This window comes from Oculina patagonica, chromosome 1 (genome assembly GCF_052425735.1).
Source record: "Oculina patagonica isolate OP01 chromosome 1, crgOcupat, whole genome shotgun sequence".
Classification (NCBI taxonomy): domain Eukaryota; kingdom Metazoa; phylum Cnidaria; class Anthozoa; order Scleractinia; family Oculinidae; genus Oculina; species Oculina patagonica.
The window spans coordinates 9616827-9633907 of record NC_135758.1 but is presented as its reverse complement, the minus strand read 5'-3'; the positions used below and the strand labels follow the sequence as shown (position 1 = coordinate 9633907).

Genomic DNA, 17081 nt, shown 5'->3' with positions numbered 1-17081 from the left:
GGCTGTACTATGAAAGTTTATTTTTATCAGAATTTCAAGCAACAAACGCAAATGTCAGCACTTGCGTGACAAACTGTGTGACATGGTCGCGTGGGAGAATGGATCGGACAGACACGAGGAACGCCTGCCGAAAAATGCGAGGAGGCAGTGTTTCCCAATCCAAAATGTCTTTGCTCTCAATAATTTGCACGTTTTTAAGCATCTGTTTTGTTTATGCAAGCGCATTCTCCCCGCCGAAGTATTCTTCCTGCATCAGCAAAGATTTTGGACACGGCGGAACTGTTTGTGTCTGCTCGGAGGATCACTGCGACTCGTTCAGTAAAGGAACGCCACTCGAGGCGGAAGAATATGCCGTTTACACGAGCACTAAAGCAGGAGATCGTTTCAAGTTGAAGACAGCAAGGTTTAACAAGAGTTTGAACTTGAATTCAAGGCAAATTAATGCGAAGTTGATGGTGAATGCAAGCGTAACGTTTCAAAAGATACTTGGTTTTGGAGGCGCATTTACAGGTATGTGAAATGGATCAAAAGTTTTTACTGAGAAGCCCAAGCGAAGTGTAGGTCATGAATGATGTTTGAACGTGGTTTTACTAGGAAAATTGCGAAAATCTTAAGTTTATCTTGGGAAATAGGTGATTGGTAATAAATTGAGCTATTTTATATTTCAAGTCAAAATAATTTGTCATGTAGAGGCAAAACACATGACAGAGAGGTAAATGTACCCAGTGGGGTGTGAGTGGGGTGTGGGAAAGTAGAGGGGCGAGGAAGGGGGAGGAGAGAGAAAGAGAAGAGAAAGAAATATCGTTTATTATTAAAAAAACTTTTACACTTGGCAGTCCTTAGACTGAATTACGTGTAAATGAACAAAAACTATATATATTACAAGAGGAGGAGGAGCTGGGCCTGTTAACCCCCCCCCCCCCCGCCCCCCTACTTCAAGTCACTAGTCAGCCCCCCATTTGGAAAAATGTTCTGCTGTCCCTGAGTTGCCAAAGCAACTGCATAATTAAAGTGATATAAAGCAAAAAAGAAATTAAAGAAACAATCACTTTATTTAAGTGTCAAAGTATTTACCACTTTACTGCTGTGCACATGTGCTAATCAAGGCGGCTAAACAAGCAAACAAGTATTGTAATTGCGGGCCCAAGAGAGGCCCGCAACCCTAATCTTGACAGTGACCAGCGGATTGCGTTTTACGCGTGCGCGCCACGTTTATAAACCGAATAGAGAAGCGGAAGTTGAAAATTTTTGTTCTTCCACTAAGCACGATCGGAATGCGAAAATGTGTCAATCACGACAGTTTGTCGTAACACCGGAAGAGAAAAATCTGTGCTCCAAGAACGAATGCGAAAAATAAGTTAATCTCTCAACAGCTTGTCACATAAGATCTAAACATTATGTCACATGGAAGGCGTTATGTGTTGCTTATTGTCGAGAAATTCGTTATAACACTGACAACATAGCGAGTTTACCGACTGAGAAAAATTCACATCCCGATCAGTTTACACCGCGTGCTCGATTACAATTCCCAAATCGACAATCAAAAGATAACTTTGATCGGTTCGCGGCAATAAGCAAAATTATAAACATGCATTCCAGTTACTCGGAATAATTTGTCTTTTGTCCATTTTATCATTTATTTATCGACACAGATAAATTACGGGAAAGCGAATGATTCCAACAACCGGTTATTGTCGAGAAATTCGTTATAACACTTACAACATGATAGCGAGTTTACCGACTGAGAAAAATCACATCTCAATTCACACTGCACCGCAAAAATCCTTGCGTGACGCGTTACTCAGAATAATTGTCTTTTGTCCATTTTATCTTTTGCAGTCATTAATTTATCGGCACTGCCTACCAGTACCTTGTCTATGTGCGTCAAGGCCCGCACTTTTTAACCTGTGGTTACCACTAGTTAGAAGAGATATTTGTAAGAATCGCAACTGGTAGGATACTACCAATTAAATGCAGAACATGTTGGCTATATATGTTAAACTTTGGAGTTGCTAGTGTTGAGCTGTTTTATATTACGTACATGTAATCAATAACATTCTGTTTGCTTCCTTTTTGGTGTAGATGCTGCCACTATTAATATTCACAACATCAGCTCAACCTTGAGGCAGAGACTTCTTTCTTCATATTACTCAGAGGAGGGTATAGAGTATGCTATTGGACGCATCCCCATGGCCAGTTGCGATTTTTCTACAAGACCCTACTCCTATAATGACCATGTCGGCGATCTTGAAATGGCAAACTTTAGCCTGGCAGACGAGGACTTAAATTTCAAAATCCCACTGATATTGACTGCAATGAAGACTAGTAAGAGAAATATCACATTTTTCGGAAGTCCGTGGTCTGCTCCAGCATGGATGAAAACAAATGATAAGATGACAGGGTTTGGTCAGTTGAAAGGCAAGGCAGGCGATAAATACCATAAAGCCTGGGCTCTGTACTTTGCCAAGTTTATCGAGGCCTATAAGGAGAAAGGAGTAAAGATTTGGGCTGTCACAGCACAGAATGAGCCATCAGATGGATTTATTCCGTTGTAAGATTTTTGCTATCTTTCTGTATTTCATTTTAAAAACCAATTTCAGTTTCCATAGAGGTTTGATGAATTGGTAGGTAACGGTACTGTAGGTTACATGTAAGTCTGCAATCAAGCTTGCCTAGTGGCCCATCAAGCTAGAGCTTATCCCAGTTTCCATAACATAAAGAGACTAGAAGTATTTCCACTCCTCCCTGGATGGGATGCTAGTCCATTGCAGGGTTACTTATCCCCAGCATTAAATTCCTAGGTACCACTTCATTCCCCTGGGTGAAGAGAGGCATTTTGAGAGTAGTATCTTGCCCACAAATACAACACATTGGTCCCAGCCAGGGATTGAATGCGGACCACTCGATCCAGAGTCCAGCTTACTAAACATTGCACCTAAGTCGCTCGGAATTTCTGAAAAAGATTCTTGAAAGTTGCCCCAAAAAACCCCAAAATGCTGCTTTTTTATCAAGAAAATTTCTCCAAATATATGCTAATTTCCCTTTGAAGGTAAGATTTCTAAGCAGTTTCATGCAATTTTACTGCAACAGAGGTTACTATCTAAATAACATTTTAAGGCAAAAATTTGTTGAATTACAATGATTTCTTTCACTGAGAAAAATCGTGAAGATATGGATGACATCATGTTTGCTGACTAGTTTTGTTATGCGAAATGAGTCAAAAGTCGAAATGTCTTCGGATGTTCCTCGAAAATCTTCTGCAAACTTCATTAATCTTCGGAAATGTCCATATGGCCCTCGAAAAACAACACTCGGACAATCTTCGGAGATCTTCAGTCTAAATATTAAAAAATGCTCAAAATGCAACAAGTTGCTCAAAAGGAAAAAAAGTTGCTTGAAGAGGAAAAAGTTGCTTGAAATAAATTATGAAAAGTTGCCAAAACAAGCAAATTGTGGAAAGCCGAAATTGCACCACTAGCAGCACTTCCTATAGAAATTGAGTTTCTAGACTGTAATTAATTGCAAGTTTTTTTGTGTGTGCGGCAGTTTTACCTTTCAGTGCATGGGATACACACCAGAAATGGAAAGAGACTTTATCAAGGAGGACTTGGGGCCAGTGCTCTCATCACGAGGTCATGCTGATGTAAAAATAATCATGCTTGATGATCAACGACCATTTCTGACATCTTGGGCAGATACCATTCTAAGTGATCCAGAGGCAGCTAAGTATGTTGCTGGAATTGGTGTGCACTGGTATATGGACAAGTACCTTCCTGCCAAAGTCCTCAGCGAGACTCACGATAGGTACTTGTTTTAGATGCTCTTGATGCACTAATTTTTACTCAAAGAATATCTCTTGAATCTTGTTACATTTGCACATATTGCAGGCCTATGGTGTAGTTGATGATACACTGCATATCGCTTATTTATCAATCAAATGCCATATCATGGCCCACTGGCACAATCCTTTAGAAAACAATGCCGTCAGCTGACCTGTGAAGGGTTGGATGGTTGACATGAGCTACTTCACATGCCAGCACGTCAGATAGCATGACTGGGGAGGCGGGGGGGGGGGGGGGGGGTGAATAGGTTCACGGATCAACAGATTTGGACGGATTGTGGATTTTTGCGATTCATCGAGGGGATTCACGGATTTTGAAAATATAACAAATCGAGGATCAGCTGAGAAATTTGGCCCGGATTTTGGACTCTTCATGTCAGGAAGTTTGGATCGTGGATACTAAAGGAAGATCGGATACTTTGGTCGGTCTTCGTTAGTATGTTGGCGGAATTGTTGCAGAAACAAGCAATGAAACGAAACTTCTTAAACAATTGGTATAAAAAACATCTACCGGCCGTTGCGGTGAAACTATACCACAGGAAATTTTCAAGTAATGCGGATTCGGATTTGAACGAAAATAGGGGCGGATTGAACAACGTTTAATTTTAAGAAAAACGTTCTTAATTATAATCATGGTAATTTAAGCTGAACATGAAAATATTTGGCTATTGGTTATTTAGCCTGCATAGCAATTTGCAAATTCCTTTATGAACTAAGAGTTGTTTGTTTTTTCCTCCTTGTACAGATTTCCTGATCATTTTATTCTTGCCACTGAAGCCTGTGCTGATCCCCAGACCTCCAAAGGGCCAAGAGTCAGTTTAGGGGACTGGTCAAGAGGAAATCAATATAGTCACAGCATCATTGAGGTATTTGATTTACAACATTTACATGTAAACTACAATAAAGATTATATTATTGTATACAATTAGTTCATCCAGCCCTAGTTGTTTCGATAGTAGTTCAAAGGGTGGACAACACTATCCACCGGAAAAATCGCTATCCAGTGAATAGCGCAGTTTGGTTTGTCAACACTTATCCACTACATAGCAATTTATCGGAAAAAAAGCGTTAGCCACAACTAGGCCCCATACTCTTTTGGATGCCAAAGTGGAGTGTTATGCACTTGAGAGAACAGAGGAGGTCTCGTATTTCGTCAAGATAGATTTTGTAAAGGACTTAAAATCTTTCTTTCGTCAAGAACGATTATGTTGATGACTTTAAATCTATCTTCAGCTGGCCGAAATCAAAGAGCTCAGCTGTTCAGAGTTATTCTCTGAGAGACCATGAAGCAGAAATATTGTAAACGTCTTTAATTTGTGAGAGATTAATATAAACATGCGTGAAAAAAGAAAGCCATTGCTTGCTAGGAGAAGTTAAACCAATTAATAACGAGGAAATTATCCCTCATAAAAATTAACGCGACTTAAATTAATGCGAATGTTTAAATTTCACTTTAACTTCACGGAGCGTTAATTTCCTGTACAGTATTAAGGTATTTTTCAGGTCATTTGATTAACATGCAAAGATCTCCGTGAGAGAACTGGAAGTGAGCGTGGATACGGAGCCCGAGGGGGTGGGGCAAGGGAGAAGAGTTTCTTTATTATTCCGGTAACGGGACACCATGGGAAAGGAAACACCTGCTTATTTGGACATGAATTTGAAATTATTTGTAAAAGACACACAACAAAGTTTTTTAATACCCAAAAGGACTACAGTTGAGTCCCGATAACTCGAACCTTCAAGGGAAATTGAAAAAGGATCGAATTGTGGAGAGTTCGAGTTAGCGAGGGTACAATTAGTGAGAAAAGGGAATCGAAAAATGTTCGAGTTAGCGGGAGGTTTGAGTTTAGTATTGATAACAAATTTGCGAAAATTCCCTGCTTTTGTACAAATCTTATTCAGTAGCAGTTGATTGCGAATAGAAGTCCTTTTTTCCCTCTCGGATACTTAAAAATGCAGTAGAGCGTCAAATGAAACATTGTGCAAGAATTTGCGAATACCGCGAAATAAGCGGCCACCCTCGGGGAAATGGAAAGTTGGAAAGATAATTTTTTTTTCATCTAGCGTATTATTTACCAGTTAAAATTATTATATCGTTTGAAATGCAAAGTGGCCGCTTACCAATAACTAGGGGTTGGCCGAAGCTTAAGAGAGCCTCTCAAAGAAAACTCAAATGCCGAGACTCAAATTAATAATGGATTTCTGTTGAAAGATACCTATATTTGGCGCGCTATACACTGCATTTATATTTTGAATGTTTTTACGGTCAGTTTAATTGAGTAGAGAACACGCATATTTTATTTCAAAACAATATAAGTGATAAATGCTTTGAACTATAACTATCTATCCTTGAAAATATCTTTTCGTCTTGTTTCCGACTAGCCCCTTCCTCTGATTACGTTTCTTTTTATCGTAAATCGGCCAAGACCTCCTTAGTTCAGTCACCAAAGTTTCCGTTTGCTGGCTCCTGTAGTTACATTTAAGCAGACCTTTGTATATTTCTAGTCTTTGACGACTTGTCCAGAAAAAAAATTTAATACACTTTTGCTCTAATTTTTTCTGCAATCGCAAAAATAAATACTCGTTAAGTTCGGCTCCCGAATTTTTGCGAGATTATTTATTACGCTCGAAAAGTAGTAAGAATAAGGTAATTGTATTTATCATTCGCACTTTCATCGCCAATAGAAAACATTCATCGAAACGACCAAAAGGTGGCCGCAGTCGCTAAATATGGTTTTATTTAGTTTATAGTGCTATTTAACGACAAAAATAATTTTGGGACTTAGGTAACTGGCTGCCTAATAAGGGTCATTATTAGGTGTGGCCGCTGGGTGGCCGGCGTTTCATAGGGGTTCGACTGTATATGAGATTATAAAAAACACAAATACAGCTGCTGAGAAAAACAAACGGTGAACACTATAAACAATACCGGTATTCACTTGACTGATGAGTTATATTCGTCCGTTTTGGTATTCACCAGTTTCATTTGTCCATTTGAAACTTGTAATTACTTTGGTTTTCTTCGAGGATAACAATGGACACAATGGTATCAAGGAAACAGTATTTAATAATCAAGGAACTAGATCAATTTCACTGACGTCGATAGCGAACGGATGTCAGTTTATTTGTACAAGAATATAGTTTCCTAAGTACCTTTTTCTATTTTTAATCTAGTGCCTACGCCATTTTTGTGGAAGCTTAATTTCGGTGTGAGCTGTTTTATCGATGGTAGAGCTTTTCCATTTTTCCTGATCGAAAATATAAATGGGAAGCGATACAACTCCCTTCGTCGTCAATGCGGCCATAAACATTCCGTTTTCTTTGCTTGCGGTTGTTGGAAATTCGCTGATCCTCGCTGCCTTTGTCAAGAAACCGTCTTTAATCTCGCCATCCAATGTTATTTTGATCAGTCTCGCTATATCCGATTTTTGTGTGGGACTAATCGTTCAACCGTTGTACATAACGTTTAGATTTAACCCGCATGTCTTTACCAACGGAAGCCTGGAGAAACATATTTTTGTTTCAACCACAGCATTTTTATCAGCCATCTTGTGCTCGTTCTCGATGTTTACTGTCACTGCTCTAAGCGTGGACAGATATCTTGCCTTGCGTCTCCACTTACGATACAAAGAATTTGTTACAGTACGGCGTGTATGCTGTTTTCTTGGTGTTCTTTGCGTTGGATCAACTATAATTTGTACTGTGACTCTGTGGTTTCCCGCATACGACGAGTTTACGGGATCCTTCATCGCTATTGGCTGCTTCGCATTAAACGCCGTGCTGTATTTCAAGATTTATCGTGTAGTGCAACGGCATAGAAGAGAGATTAACACACAACAACATTGCCAAATATCAAACGCAGGACTCGTGAATATCTTGCGATTCAGACATTCCTTCCTAGCTATGTTTTACGTGTATTTAATTTTCCTATTATGCTACCTTCCGTACATCTCGCTAGCGTTAGTATTTCCAGTGTTTAAAACCAACATTTCTCTGAAAATTGCATTTGAAATTTCTTGGGCGTTGGTATACATAAATTCCAGCTTGAACCCTCTGCTGTATTCTTGGAGGCTGAAAGGAATTCGCATGGCCGTAAAGAACATTTTATATGGACTTTGTAGAAGAAAAGCGCAGCCCCACACCGAAGGAAATACCGACTACAATGTAGCGATACCATCTTAATAGTTTCATTTGCCCTAAAAAAAATAATATGCATTTACGTGTATTTCTTGAGGGTGCGTCACAAAGTGCGAGGCAGCGAGGCATGCGATCCATTCCGGTTGGCCTAAATATAGACTGCAAAACAGTCGTTTTTTCCTCTAAAGTCGTTGATAAAAGCGCTTATCAAATACGACTGTTTTACAGTCTAGCCTAAATAGCACTTCGGTTAGACTAAATGGCACTCCGGTTAGCCTTAATAGCACACCGGTTAGCCAACAGTTAGCTTAGGTAGCTTGCGGTTAGCCTTTTTATTTGGAGTAGATATTTCTGCCTCGCATGCTTCGCTGCCTTGACTCACACGCCTCGCTTGCCTGGCTGCATCGCACATTTATAAGACTCATTTCTTTATGATAATTAACTAGATCATAAATCAAACGTGACCTAATTTTTTACAAAATAAGTTATCATGTAAAAAGAACTTTAAAAAACAATATTTTGGATAAATCAGTCATTTGTTTAACGTATTACTTTCCCGTCAATTGTTTTTAAACGACTGCGCAGGGTGATTCATTGTATTTTAGTCATTTCCTGATCGTCTTTATCAACGTAATCAGGTTCAGCGAATTGGAACTCGCGGCGATTCTCGATCATTGATAAAAAGACTGTTTTACAAATTATTGCCAAGACTGAATACTGTAAATGATCAGTATTGAAGGACCGGAGCGCTCGTTTATTAAAGTTTGAAGTTTTTTTCAGGGATGGCGTTTATTTATTTTCTCAAATAGATGAACAGAGAACAAAACCTTCTAACTTTCTTTTGTAAATAATAATAAAAAAATCATTCTGAAAGTCGAATGAATAGCAAGCTGTCCAAACACGACTTCTGTCAGTTTTGTTTTGAGATGTTTAGCACACCCAAAAAAATTGCAGTGGCGATTTACAATTTAAAAAAGGATTTGCATTAAAATTAAGTAAATAAAATGAGTCGGTTGACAGCCCCACTCATGCAAGCAACAAATAGCATGTGCATTGAGGCCGGCAGCTGCTCTGTTTCCCTCAGTCTATCGCCTCGTTTTCGTGTTGTTTTTTTTTTATGGCCGTATAAATGTTCCTGTAACTTCTCATTAGATAAAAGGCATGAAACCATATATAGTTTTGAAACTTCATTCATTGATTTACTTTGACACGATCTTTAAAGGGATTGTGTCACGGATTTAGTCAAATTTAGGAATGGAAAATGGCCATCAAATCCGGTGAAATTAAAAATAACCTCTTAAAACAGCGAAGGGACATTTCAATGACACAGCAAATACAAAAGAAGGTACTGATGGCCAAAAGTGACGAAGATTGAAACGGATTGCCATTCGGGTTTTTGAAGTGTTGTTAGGCTGAACAGTTTGCTTGTAACTTGAAATTATAACGCCCGGGAGACCCATTTGGTTGCAATGAAGCCATGGTTTTGCCATTAAAGTGTCTATATAGCCTACAGGTTTTTTGTGGTTTTCGTATCTCTATAATGCATTAACAGGTATTCAAAAAGATTTTTTTGGATTCCGCCACTTTTTCGGTGCAAAATCGAGCTTTAAAGTTCCCGCTTCAGCCACGCCCAAAGAAGTTGACCGCGTAATCGAGGATTGGTGATGAGTGACGTCATGTCAGGAACCGCTCGAAGCGTTTGCATTTGTTTATTTGCTTGACAGCCACTACATAAGGTTTGTTTTTCCCAAGAATTCTTCGAGTTTGGATGAAATACTCGCCTGACAGCGATTTATTATCTGAAGAAGACGAGACTAGTAGTTCATCTGATTCGAACGAAGAGATCGAGTCCGGGGAACTCGAATCGATCGCTTGCACTGCAGTAGAAGATAAGAGTGACAAAGAAGAAGGCGCTTACTCTCAAGAACCTCTGGCGGACAATGCATGGATAGAAGAATATAATCGAGAGAGGCAAATTATTGAAGAGAGGAAACGAGAATTACAAAACTGGCTAAACAGAGTCGTTGAATTGGACACATACCGGTATATAGATACTTTTTCCTAACACTCACTCCGCGCGTTTAATTTGCATTTTCAACGCAAATTTATTCCAGAAAGCTTTGAATGGAAACTTGACGTGTCGCAAAACTTACAACGATGGACGGAAATCGATCTACATTCTCAGGCTGTAAAACTTTTAATTTTCATTACAGATGTGAAACGAAAATGAAAACAATATTACGAGTAGACGGTAAGCACTATTATTCCCGAAAAATTGTCCTTGAAACTCACACAGCACATTGAATTTGAATGTTGTATTCTTGCAAGCTTTTGTTTGTTTTGAATCGAAACTTGTCGCGTCGGTAGACTTCAATTTGGCGCGTGGGCTGTTTCTTTAGGCGACCTTTGTATACGACAAAGAATTATAGTCGTCGCATTTGCCTGTTGAATTTTCTATTGCTTTTTAGCTTGAAAACAATAAAAAAATCCAACGGGCAAATATTAATGCGACGGCTATTCGCGTATGTTGCAAATAAATGTGCCCTAAGTTGATACGCACGTGAACAAGCGGAACTCGACTCAAAGATTAATGTTAATAAACATGTTTATAACTTTTATTAGTCCTTCTTATAACAGATTAATAAAAATACGAGCTACTTTAGTCCTTCTTGTTACATGTACAGCCTAATCAAAATACGAGCGACTTTTCACGCGTTTGGAAATGCCGACAACACACGCCTATGATACGTGCGACTGATTGTCTCAAAAACGATTAACAAACAAAGTCAACCTATCGATTTTTTACTTTTATAACTTAGAAAAACCTTTTCTTTTTGTTGTAACAATGCTTACTTTTCATTGTACGCACTTTAAACAAACAATAGCGCTTGCGGAGACCGATCGATAAAATTATAACTTTACATGTATGGGAGTTGAAACCCTGAAAAGCTACGTACGAACGCAGAGACTTCGTTTATAAAGATCACATTTTAATAAGACTTTTTGAACAAGACTTACAAGTAATAGAAATAGAAATACAAGCGATATTCGAGGGAGAAATAATTTGCTTCACCTTGCCTGGTCGACAAATCAAACGTCGCTTCAGCTACATGTTATCTTCGGCTTGGCGTCGCTTGCTCGCTTATTATTTCTACATGTATGGTTGACAGTAGGTAATAAAAATCTCGTAGAAGTTGGAGACGTTTACTGGTAGTTTTTTAGGCGTCTAGCGAGACGAATGTCTTGTCTCTCGAGAAGATAAACTCAATCAAATGAATAATGAGTAATGAATACCCGATGACGACTTCGATTGGACAACTCTTCTTCTTCGAAAGTATTCCGGTGAAATCTTGGCACAGAAACAACGCCAATATCATCTTAGATCAGCGACCGTTGGCATTTGAGATTTTCAAAGGAATGTCTTCTTGTAAAATCCCTGGAAGCGAAGTGGCAAGCGCAGACGGCGGACGAAGCACTCGGATTCCACTTTGTAGGTTTTAACTTGACGAAGTCCATCTACTTTTTCCTTCTAGCCTTTGCTTCTGTTTTCACATCACCCCAAAATGCAACACAATACCCTTTTTGCGTTTGGAGTATTCGAGCATACCGCAACAACGCATCTATCTGGTATATTTCTACCGTCAGTATCTCCTCGCGATAACAGAAGAAATGCTGACTTCAACTGGCGGCAAGATTTCGCGGTTCCTGACTTGACGTCACAGCCGGTCTGGAACCCAGACTCTTTCTTGTCTTGACTCCCGGTCAACTTCTTTGGGCGTGGCCGAAGCGGGAACTTTAAAGCTCGATTTTGCAGCGAAAAAGTGGCGGAATCCAAAATTTTCTTTTAGAATACTTGTTTATGCATTATAGAGATACGAAAACCACAAAAAACCTGTAGGCTATATAGACACTTTAAGATTCATACAAGTAATTCTTTGCAAACATTAAGTTTCATACAGAGTAATTGGCGATACTTGATAAAATAAACTTAACTTAGCCGTGACACAGTCCCTTTAATTTTGTTGACAAATGATTCTTCTGGGAGCGGTTCTATTCACTTTTTTAAATTCTGGATCATCTTTCAGGACTTATTGAACTGGTCTGTTGGATGGGTGGACTGGAACCTAGCTCTTAACATGCAAGGAGGACCCAACTGGGTGAAGAACTTTGTTGATTCACCGATTATTGTTGATGCAGAGAATGGGTTTTTCTACAAACAGGTACAGTTTCAACTTAGAGATGTAACTATTCTTCACACCTTTGGGTTGCAAAAGTCCACTTTTCACCGTTTCACAGGGACGGCGGAGCAATTTTCCAAGTGGGGGGGGCTGACTAGTGACTTGAAGTGGGGGGGCTTAAAATACTTTTCTCTTAGTAAGTCTTTATTTTTTCGGAAATTCTGGGGGGGGGGGACCTAAAGCACCCCCCCCCCCCAGCCCCCCGGCTCTGCCGGTCATAGCAGTTTTTGGATTAAGGTGGTGGAAAACGAGCACACAATGTTGCCGACACAAATGTTTCCCTGTTTGTCCGCGCGTAACTGTAGCACATGAGAAAATTTGTGTCCGAAACATAAAGAATGTTTCTGATTTCTTTCAGAAACATTTTGTGTCCGTAACAAATGTTTTCCCGTTTGCTTGCCCAAGAAAACATCACGAGAAACGAGTCCGACATAATGTCCTTGTTTGCCACCGTCTCTAGTCTCCTATGCAGATGCTCTTTGTGTTTGTCATGTAGTCTCTTCTCCCCCGCGTTCGTGAAGACAAGGAGACAATCTACTCTGAAGAAGAGAAGAGTCGTTTCGTCAAAACTCATTATCAAAGCCTCGTGAAACTTAAAAAAATTCCTTAAATTAGACAAGAAATTTAGATATTACTCCAAACGGTTACTAATTGTCCTAACTTTGAAAGACTTTTTAATACAACATTTCTTGAGACAAAAATGTCACAACAGCAAAATACGATATTAATTTAACAGCAAATAAGGCAGAATCGTTTGCTGTCTGAAATTGATGTCTTGGAATGAAAACAGCCAAACAACTTTGGGAGAATTGCTAGAAAAAACCCTCAATTCCACACACACACATAACCACAGTATAACAGATTCCATTTCGTATTTGTTTTATTTGCAGCCAATGTTCTACCATCTTGGCCATTTTAGCAAGTTTGTGCCTCCTGGTTCACAAAGAATTAAAGTCACAGCAAGTGAAGAATCTACACTTCAGTTCATTGGGTTCATGACTCCAGGGCCTGAGTCCTCGACAGTTGTTATTGTACTTAACACGGAAGACCAAGAAATTGCACTGCAAATTCACTTTCAAGATGGTATGATCACAGAAACTGTACCACCGTCTTCCATTCAGACTTACATCTGGTGAAACTGGCTACACGGTTCTTACAGTTTAGAGAGTGTAGGTAGTCGACATGTAGAATCCTTTTGTCACGTTTTTTAAACTCGAGAGTAGTATAAAAAGTAAATAAATAAAATTAATGAATTTAGTTGAAGTGCAAAGAAAAAGATAACTTAGTCAGCATCATAGCCCTGCAATATCTGCAAAGAGCTAGATTATTTATTGATTTGAGACAAATTCTATTTTTTTTATTGTTGTAATTGTTATTTTTGTTTATTGTTGGGTTTTTTCTTAAGTGAAGAGATAATACAGTCAACTCTCTCTGAGATGGACACCATTTGTCTTGCAGAGATGTCCGTTAAATAGGGGGTTTAGTTACAGTAAAATGACTAAAAAAACAGCAGGGACGGGACCAACAGCAGGTGTCCGTCTTACAGAGGTGTCCGTCTTATGGAGGTGTCCATTTAGAGAGAGTTGACGGTACAAGCCATGAGCATTAATCAAAGGCTTATGTGATGATACAGTTAGAATGTATGATTACTGGTATGAATTTTTTAGTTGACACTTGAATATTGAGAAAATATACAGTCAGACAGTTAGCATTTTTGAACTGTCAAGAGCCCCACTGTATAATAATGAATTTTGATATTTTAAAATTGAGAAAATATACAGACAGTTAGCATTTTTGAACTGTCAAGAGCCCAGCTCATCAGCTATTGACTCGTCAGGATCTGACAGTTCATCATCATCGTCACTGGAAGATAGATCAGATGTAGTGATTTTACTGGCTTCTGCAGAATCTTGTGACATTGCACTTTCTGTTATATCATCATTACTTCCTTTTTCAAGATGTCTAAAGAAGGTTCCTGTAAGGAATGCAAATGAATTATTAAATAACAATCAAATTGTTTGGTCTGCATTAAACAGCTAATAAGTTACAATATTTTGTATGGTTTATAAATAAAAAATAATTAAAAAAAACTTTTATAAGAATGATAATGTCTTCTGCATTTCTCAGTTATTGTTCCTCACTTACATGTAAGATTTATATTCAACCCATGAATCTGATTAATCTTCATATCACTAAACATACCCCAATAATTATAAAACACATATCATGCCCATCTCACATTGAAAATTTTTTTTTCTTTTTTTGGATTTTAAATGTCTAAAAATAATTATACTAGCCAAGTTTCTCATTGCTATCATTAGCAATCATTAGACCACTTGACTTTCAGTTTCCTCTAAGCAATAGTCGACTTGGCTACAATGTACTTGTAAGTTATTTATATTAATTTTAACAAATGGTTAATGACTCAGTATGCACTATTGAGTTTTAGAATATAGCGGATGTATACATGCAATGGAATTCTAGCGGGCATTATTTTTTATAGAACATAGCTGAAAACTATAGAAGCCAGGTACCCTGGATGTGCGAATTGTTTGTCAAATTTCGCTGAACGCGCGACTTCGTCAACTTCACCTCTATTCTCTTGTTTTGTTGTTTAAATGATGCTTTAAAGCAGCAAGTTTTTATCAGAAACATTTTACATGCTTAAATGGAAGTAAGACAGTGCCAAAGGAAGCGACAGATGAAGAAAGAATTGTTGAAATTTTTTTGTAAGTTTTTCTTTAGAGTTGTGTACGCCACTATTTTGCCCTGAACTGCCGAAATTGATTGGAAATTATTTAGCAAAACAAGCCGGACTCTAGAAATGCTTTGAGGTAAGAAACCTTTTTTAGCCACAATCTGAAGACAGAACACTCCACTTTCGTTCTTTTTAAATTGAAATTAGAGGCGAATTTGAAAAACTTGCTGTGAAACGAACACATGGAAATGTTGCATTTGAATGAAATTGAAGTACCGGTAGGCTTGAATACGTAAATATTTCAACTACATTTGTCGGCTTTGTGAGAATCTTTTGGTAGTCGGAGAAAGGACTATAAATAGGAAATATGAATGAAATGGTATCTTGGTTTATTTATAAAGAAGCCGCCAAAGAAAAGAATAAACTAAACTTTCACATTTACCGATGTTGCGTGCGTTTGTAAATGCTGTGAGCGGCTGTGAGCTGCCGCAAGTCTTGTAAGTTCTGTGCTCTTTTTAATGCTATATTCTAAACCCACTAGAAGATGGTTTTCCTATGTCCTATAAGAAAATAATGCATTTTTGAGGTCTATAAAAGCAGCTGAATGCCCTCGCCTTACGGCTCGGGCATCCACTAGCAGCTTTTATAGACCTGAAGCGTGCATTATTTTCTTATAGAACATGGAAAACCATCTTCTAGTAGGCAAATGGATGTACATGGGGGTTGCTAAGCACAAAAGAAGCCTCAGAGCATGGGCATGTAGTCTACTGATAAATTTATCTTAAACCACTCTGCTTCATCAACAAAATAATGTAAATTTGTTATCACAGAAATAATATAATATCACAGTGCACGGCTTACTTCTCTGTCTTTCTGTCATGGCTTTTAGTTCTTGCTGTAACATGCTGTCCTCAGAGGCTCTCTCTGCTGGACTTGGTTCAGATCTTAAACATAAAACAATGCAAATATAGGTTCAACAGTTATTATGTTGAATAGTCATCAAAATGTTTTCATTGTATGACAGGGTAGTCTCAAAGGAAACAGAAACTCAGAATACCTCTTTTTAAAACAGTACTGAACATTTGGATTACTGTGGACCAATAAATTCATGTGGGAGGGGTGGGGGATGGCTTATCGGAAGGAGAGTGCTAACGCATATCGTTATAGGTATACTGCATGAACGTGTCTCTTACTTTGCCACTATCTCCTGGGACTGTCCACATTTTTCACACACCTTGGCTTGCTTCGCGCATCTACTACACACAGTATGGTAAGCATGTTTTATGGTTTTCTGTTCGCATCTCACACTGGAACAGATTAAAACAACATAAAGAATATTCTAATTCACTACTACATGTAGTCAGACCTTTTTCGGTCAACTCACCCTTCACTCTCTCCCCTCCCTGTCAGTAAAAGAAATACAATTCAAGACTTCAGACTGGGACTTCAGACTTTCAGACTCTCTGAAAAGTCAAGAATTTTAAGCCAAGAAGGTTCAGAAATTTGAGGTGACCGTGTTTATACCTAGGTGTGCATAGGATGATAATTTGATAGCCTGCGAATATACCAGTGAAACATATTTCTGACTATCATGCCTCTCTGCCAAAAAATAAAGTTTTTGGGAGGTTTTTAAAAAAACAATCTACAGATTTGTTATAGTGCCTTGGCTGCATAGTTCTGCGATTAAAGTACAAACAAACATGTTTTGATATTGATTTTTGGAAGGTTAATTTTTGATCTAGGGATTTTTTAGATTTTGTTGAAGCCCCAAGGATTTTTTGGGTCTTGATTTTTGCCCCTAATCCCTGTCACTTGAAATCCTGCGTAGCCCCCTGGGGGGGGGGGAGGAGTCGCTTGACCCAGTGTTTTGCCACATAAATTAAAAGATTCCGAAAGCTACAAATCATAAATATACAGAAAAGAAAGTTACCATTTCTTAGGAGCAGTAAGTGGCTTGTATTTGTTGAACTTCTTTCTCCATTCTATGACCTCCCGGCATCTTGCACAAACGCCACCGACCACTAATCTGTTGATTTCCTTGGTTTTCTTGCTCGTATCGTGAAGATCATTCTTGTAAGCTTTCGTATTTTGATGTCTTTGCCCTTTTTTCGAGTTATTTCCCTTTCTTGTACTCATTTTTGACAATTAATTGCCCAAAATTTGCTTG

The 17081-nt window shown here is 38.5% G+C and overlaps 3 protein-coding genes across 3 annotated transcripts; 2 read left to right on the top strand and 1 right to left on the bottom strand.

The window, feature by feature from the left end:
- The first annotated feature begins 79 nt into the window (after nucleotides 1-79).
- On the top strand, nucleotides 80-13352 carry LOC144655361 (lysosomal acid glucosylceramidase-like). The gene is made up of 6 exons (XM_078515603.1): nucleotides 80-510; nucleotides 2083-2551; nucleotides 3547-3804; nucleotides 4587-4707; nucleotides 12064-12198; nucleotides 13107-13352. Exons 1-6 carry the CDS (start codon nucleotides 99-101, stop codon nucleotides 13350-13352), a joined length of 1641 nt encoding a protein of 546 aa, XP_078371729.1. The 5' UTR covers nucleotides 80-98.
- On the top strand, nucleotides 6768-9465 carry LOC144655398 (adrenocorticotropic hormone receptor-like). Its single transcript, XM_078515660.1, has one exon. The coding sequence runs from the start codon at nucleotides 7106-7108 to the stop codon at nucleotides 8021-8023; it is 918 nt and encodes a 305-aa protein (XP_078371786.1). The 5' UTR covers nucleotides 6768-7105; the 3' UTR covers nucleotides 8024-9465.
- LOC144655407 (uncharacterized protein C9orf85 homolog) lies at nucleotides 13079-17074 on the bottom strand. Its single transcript, XM_078515670.1, has 4 exons — nucleotides 16845-17074; nucleotides 16108-16221; nucleotides 15776-15858; nucleotides 13079-14191 (listed from the first exon to the last, which is right to left on the bottom strand). The coding sequence occupies exons 1-4, from the start codon at nucleotides 17048-17050 to the stop codon at nucleotides 14019-14021; spliced, it is 576 nt and encodes a 191-aa protein (XP_078371796.1). The 5' UTR covers nucleotides 17051-17074; the 3' UTR covers nucleotides 13079-14018.
- Between the last annotated feature and the right edge of the window lie 7 nt (nucleotides 17075-17081).

What these genes read in the sequence shown, in the direction of transcription:
- LOC144655361 (XM_078515603.1), top strand. Translation starts at nt 99, where the DNA reads ATGGATCGGACAGACACGAGGAACGCCTGCCGAAAAATGCGAGGAGGC. An exon ending in TTTTGGAGGCGCATTTACAG is followed by an intron (nt 511 to 2,082) that starts GTATGTGAAATG and finishes TTTTTGGTGTAG; the next exon opens with ATGCTGCCACTATTAATATT. An exon ending in ATGGGTTTTTCTACAAACAG is followed by an intron (nt 12,199 to 13,106) that starts GTACAGTTTCAA and finishes TTTTATTTGCAG; the next exon opens with CCAATGTTCTACCATCTTGG.
- LOC144655398 (XM_078515660.1), top strand. Translation starts at nt 7,106, where the DNA reads ATGGGAAGCGATACAACTCCCTTCGTCGTCAATGCGGCCATAAACATT.
- LOC144655407 (XM_078515670.1), bottom strand. Translation starts at nt 17,050, where the DNA reads ATGAGTACAAGAAAGGGAAATAACTCGAAAAAAGGGCAAAGACATCAA. An exon ending in CTTACTGCTCCTAAGAAATG is followed by an intron (nt 16,222 to 16,844) that starts GTAACTTTCTTT and finishes AATCTGTTCCAG; the next exon opens with TGTGAGATGCGAACAGAAAA. An exon ending in TCCCAGGAGATAGTGGCAAA is followed by an intron (nt 15,859 to 16,107) that starts GTAAGAGACACG and finishes TTTATGTTTAAG; the next exon opens with ATCTGAACCAAGTCCAGCAG.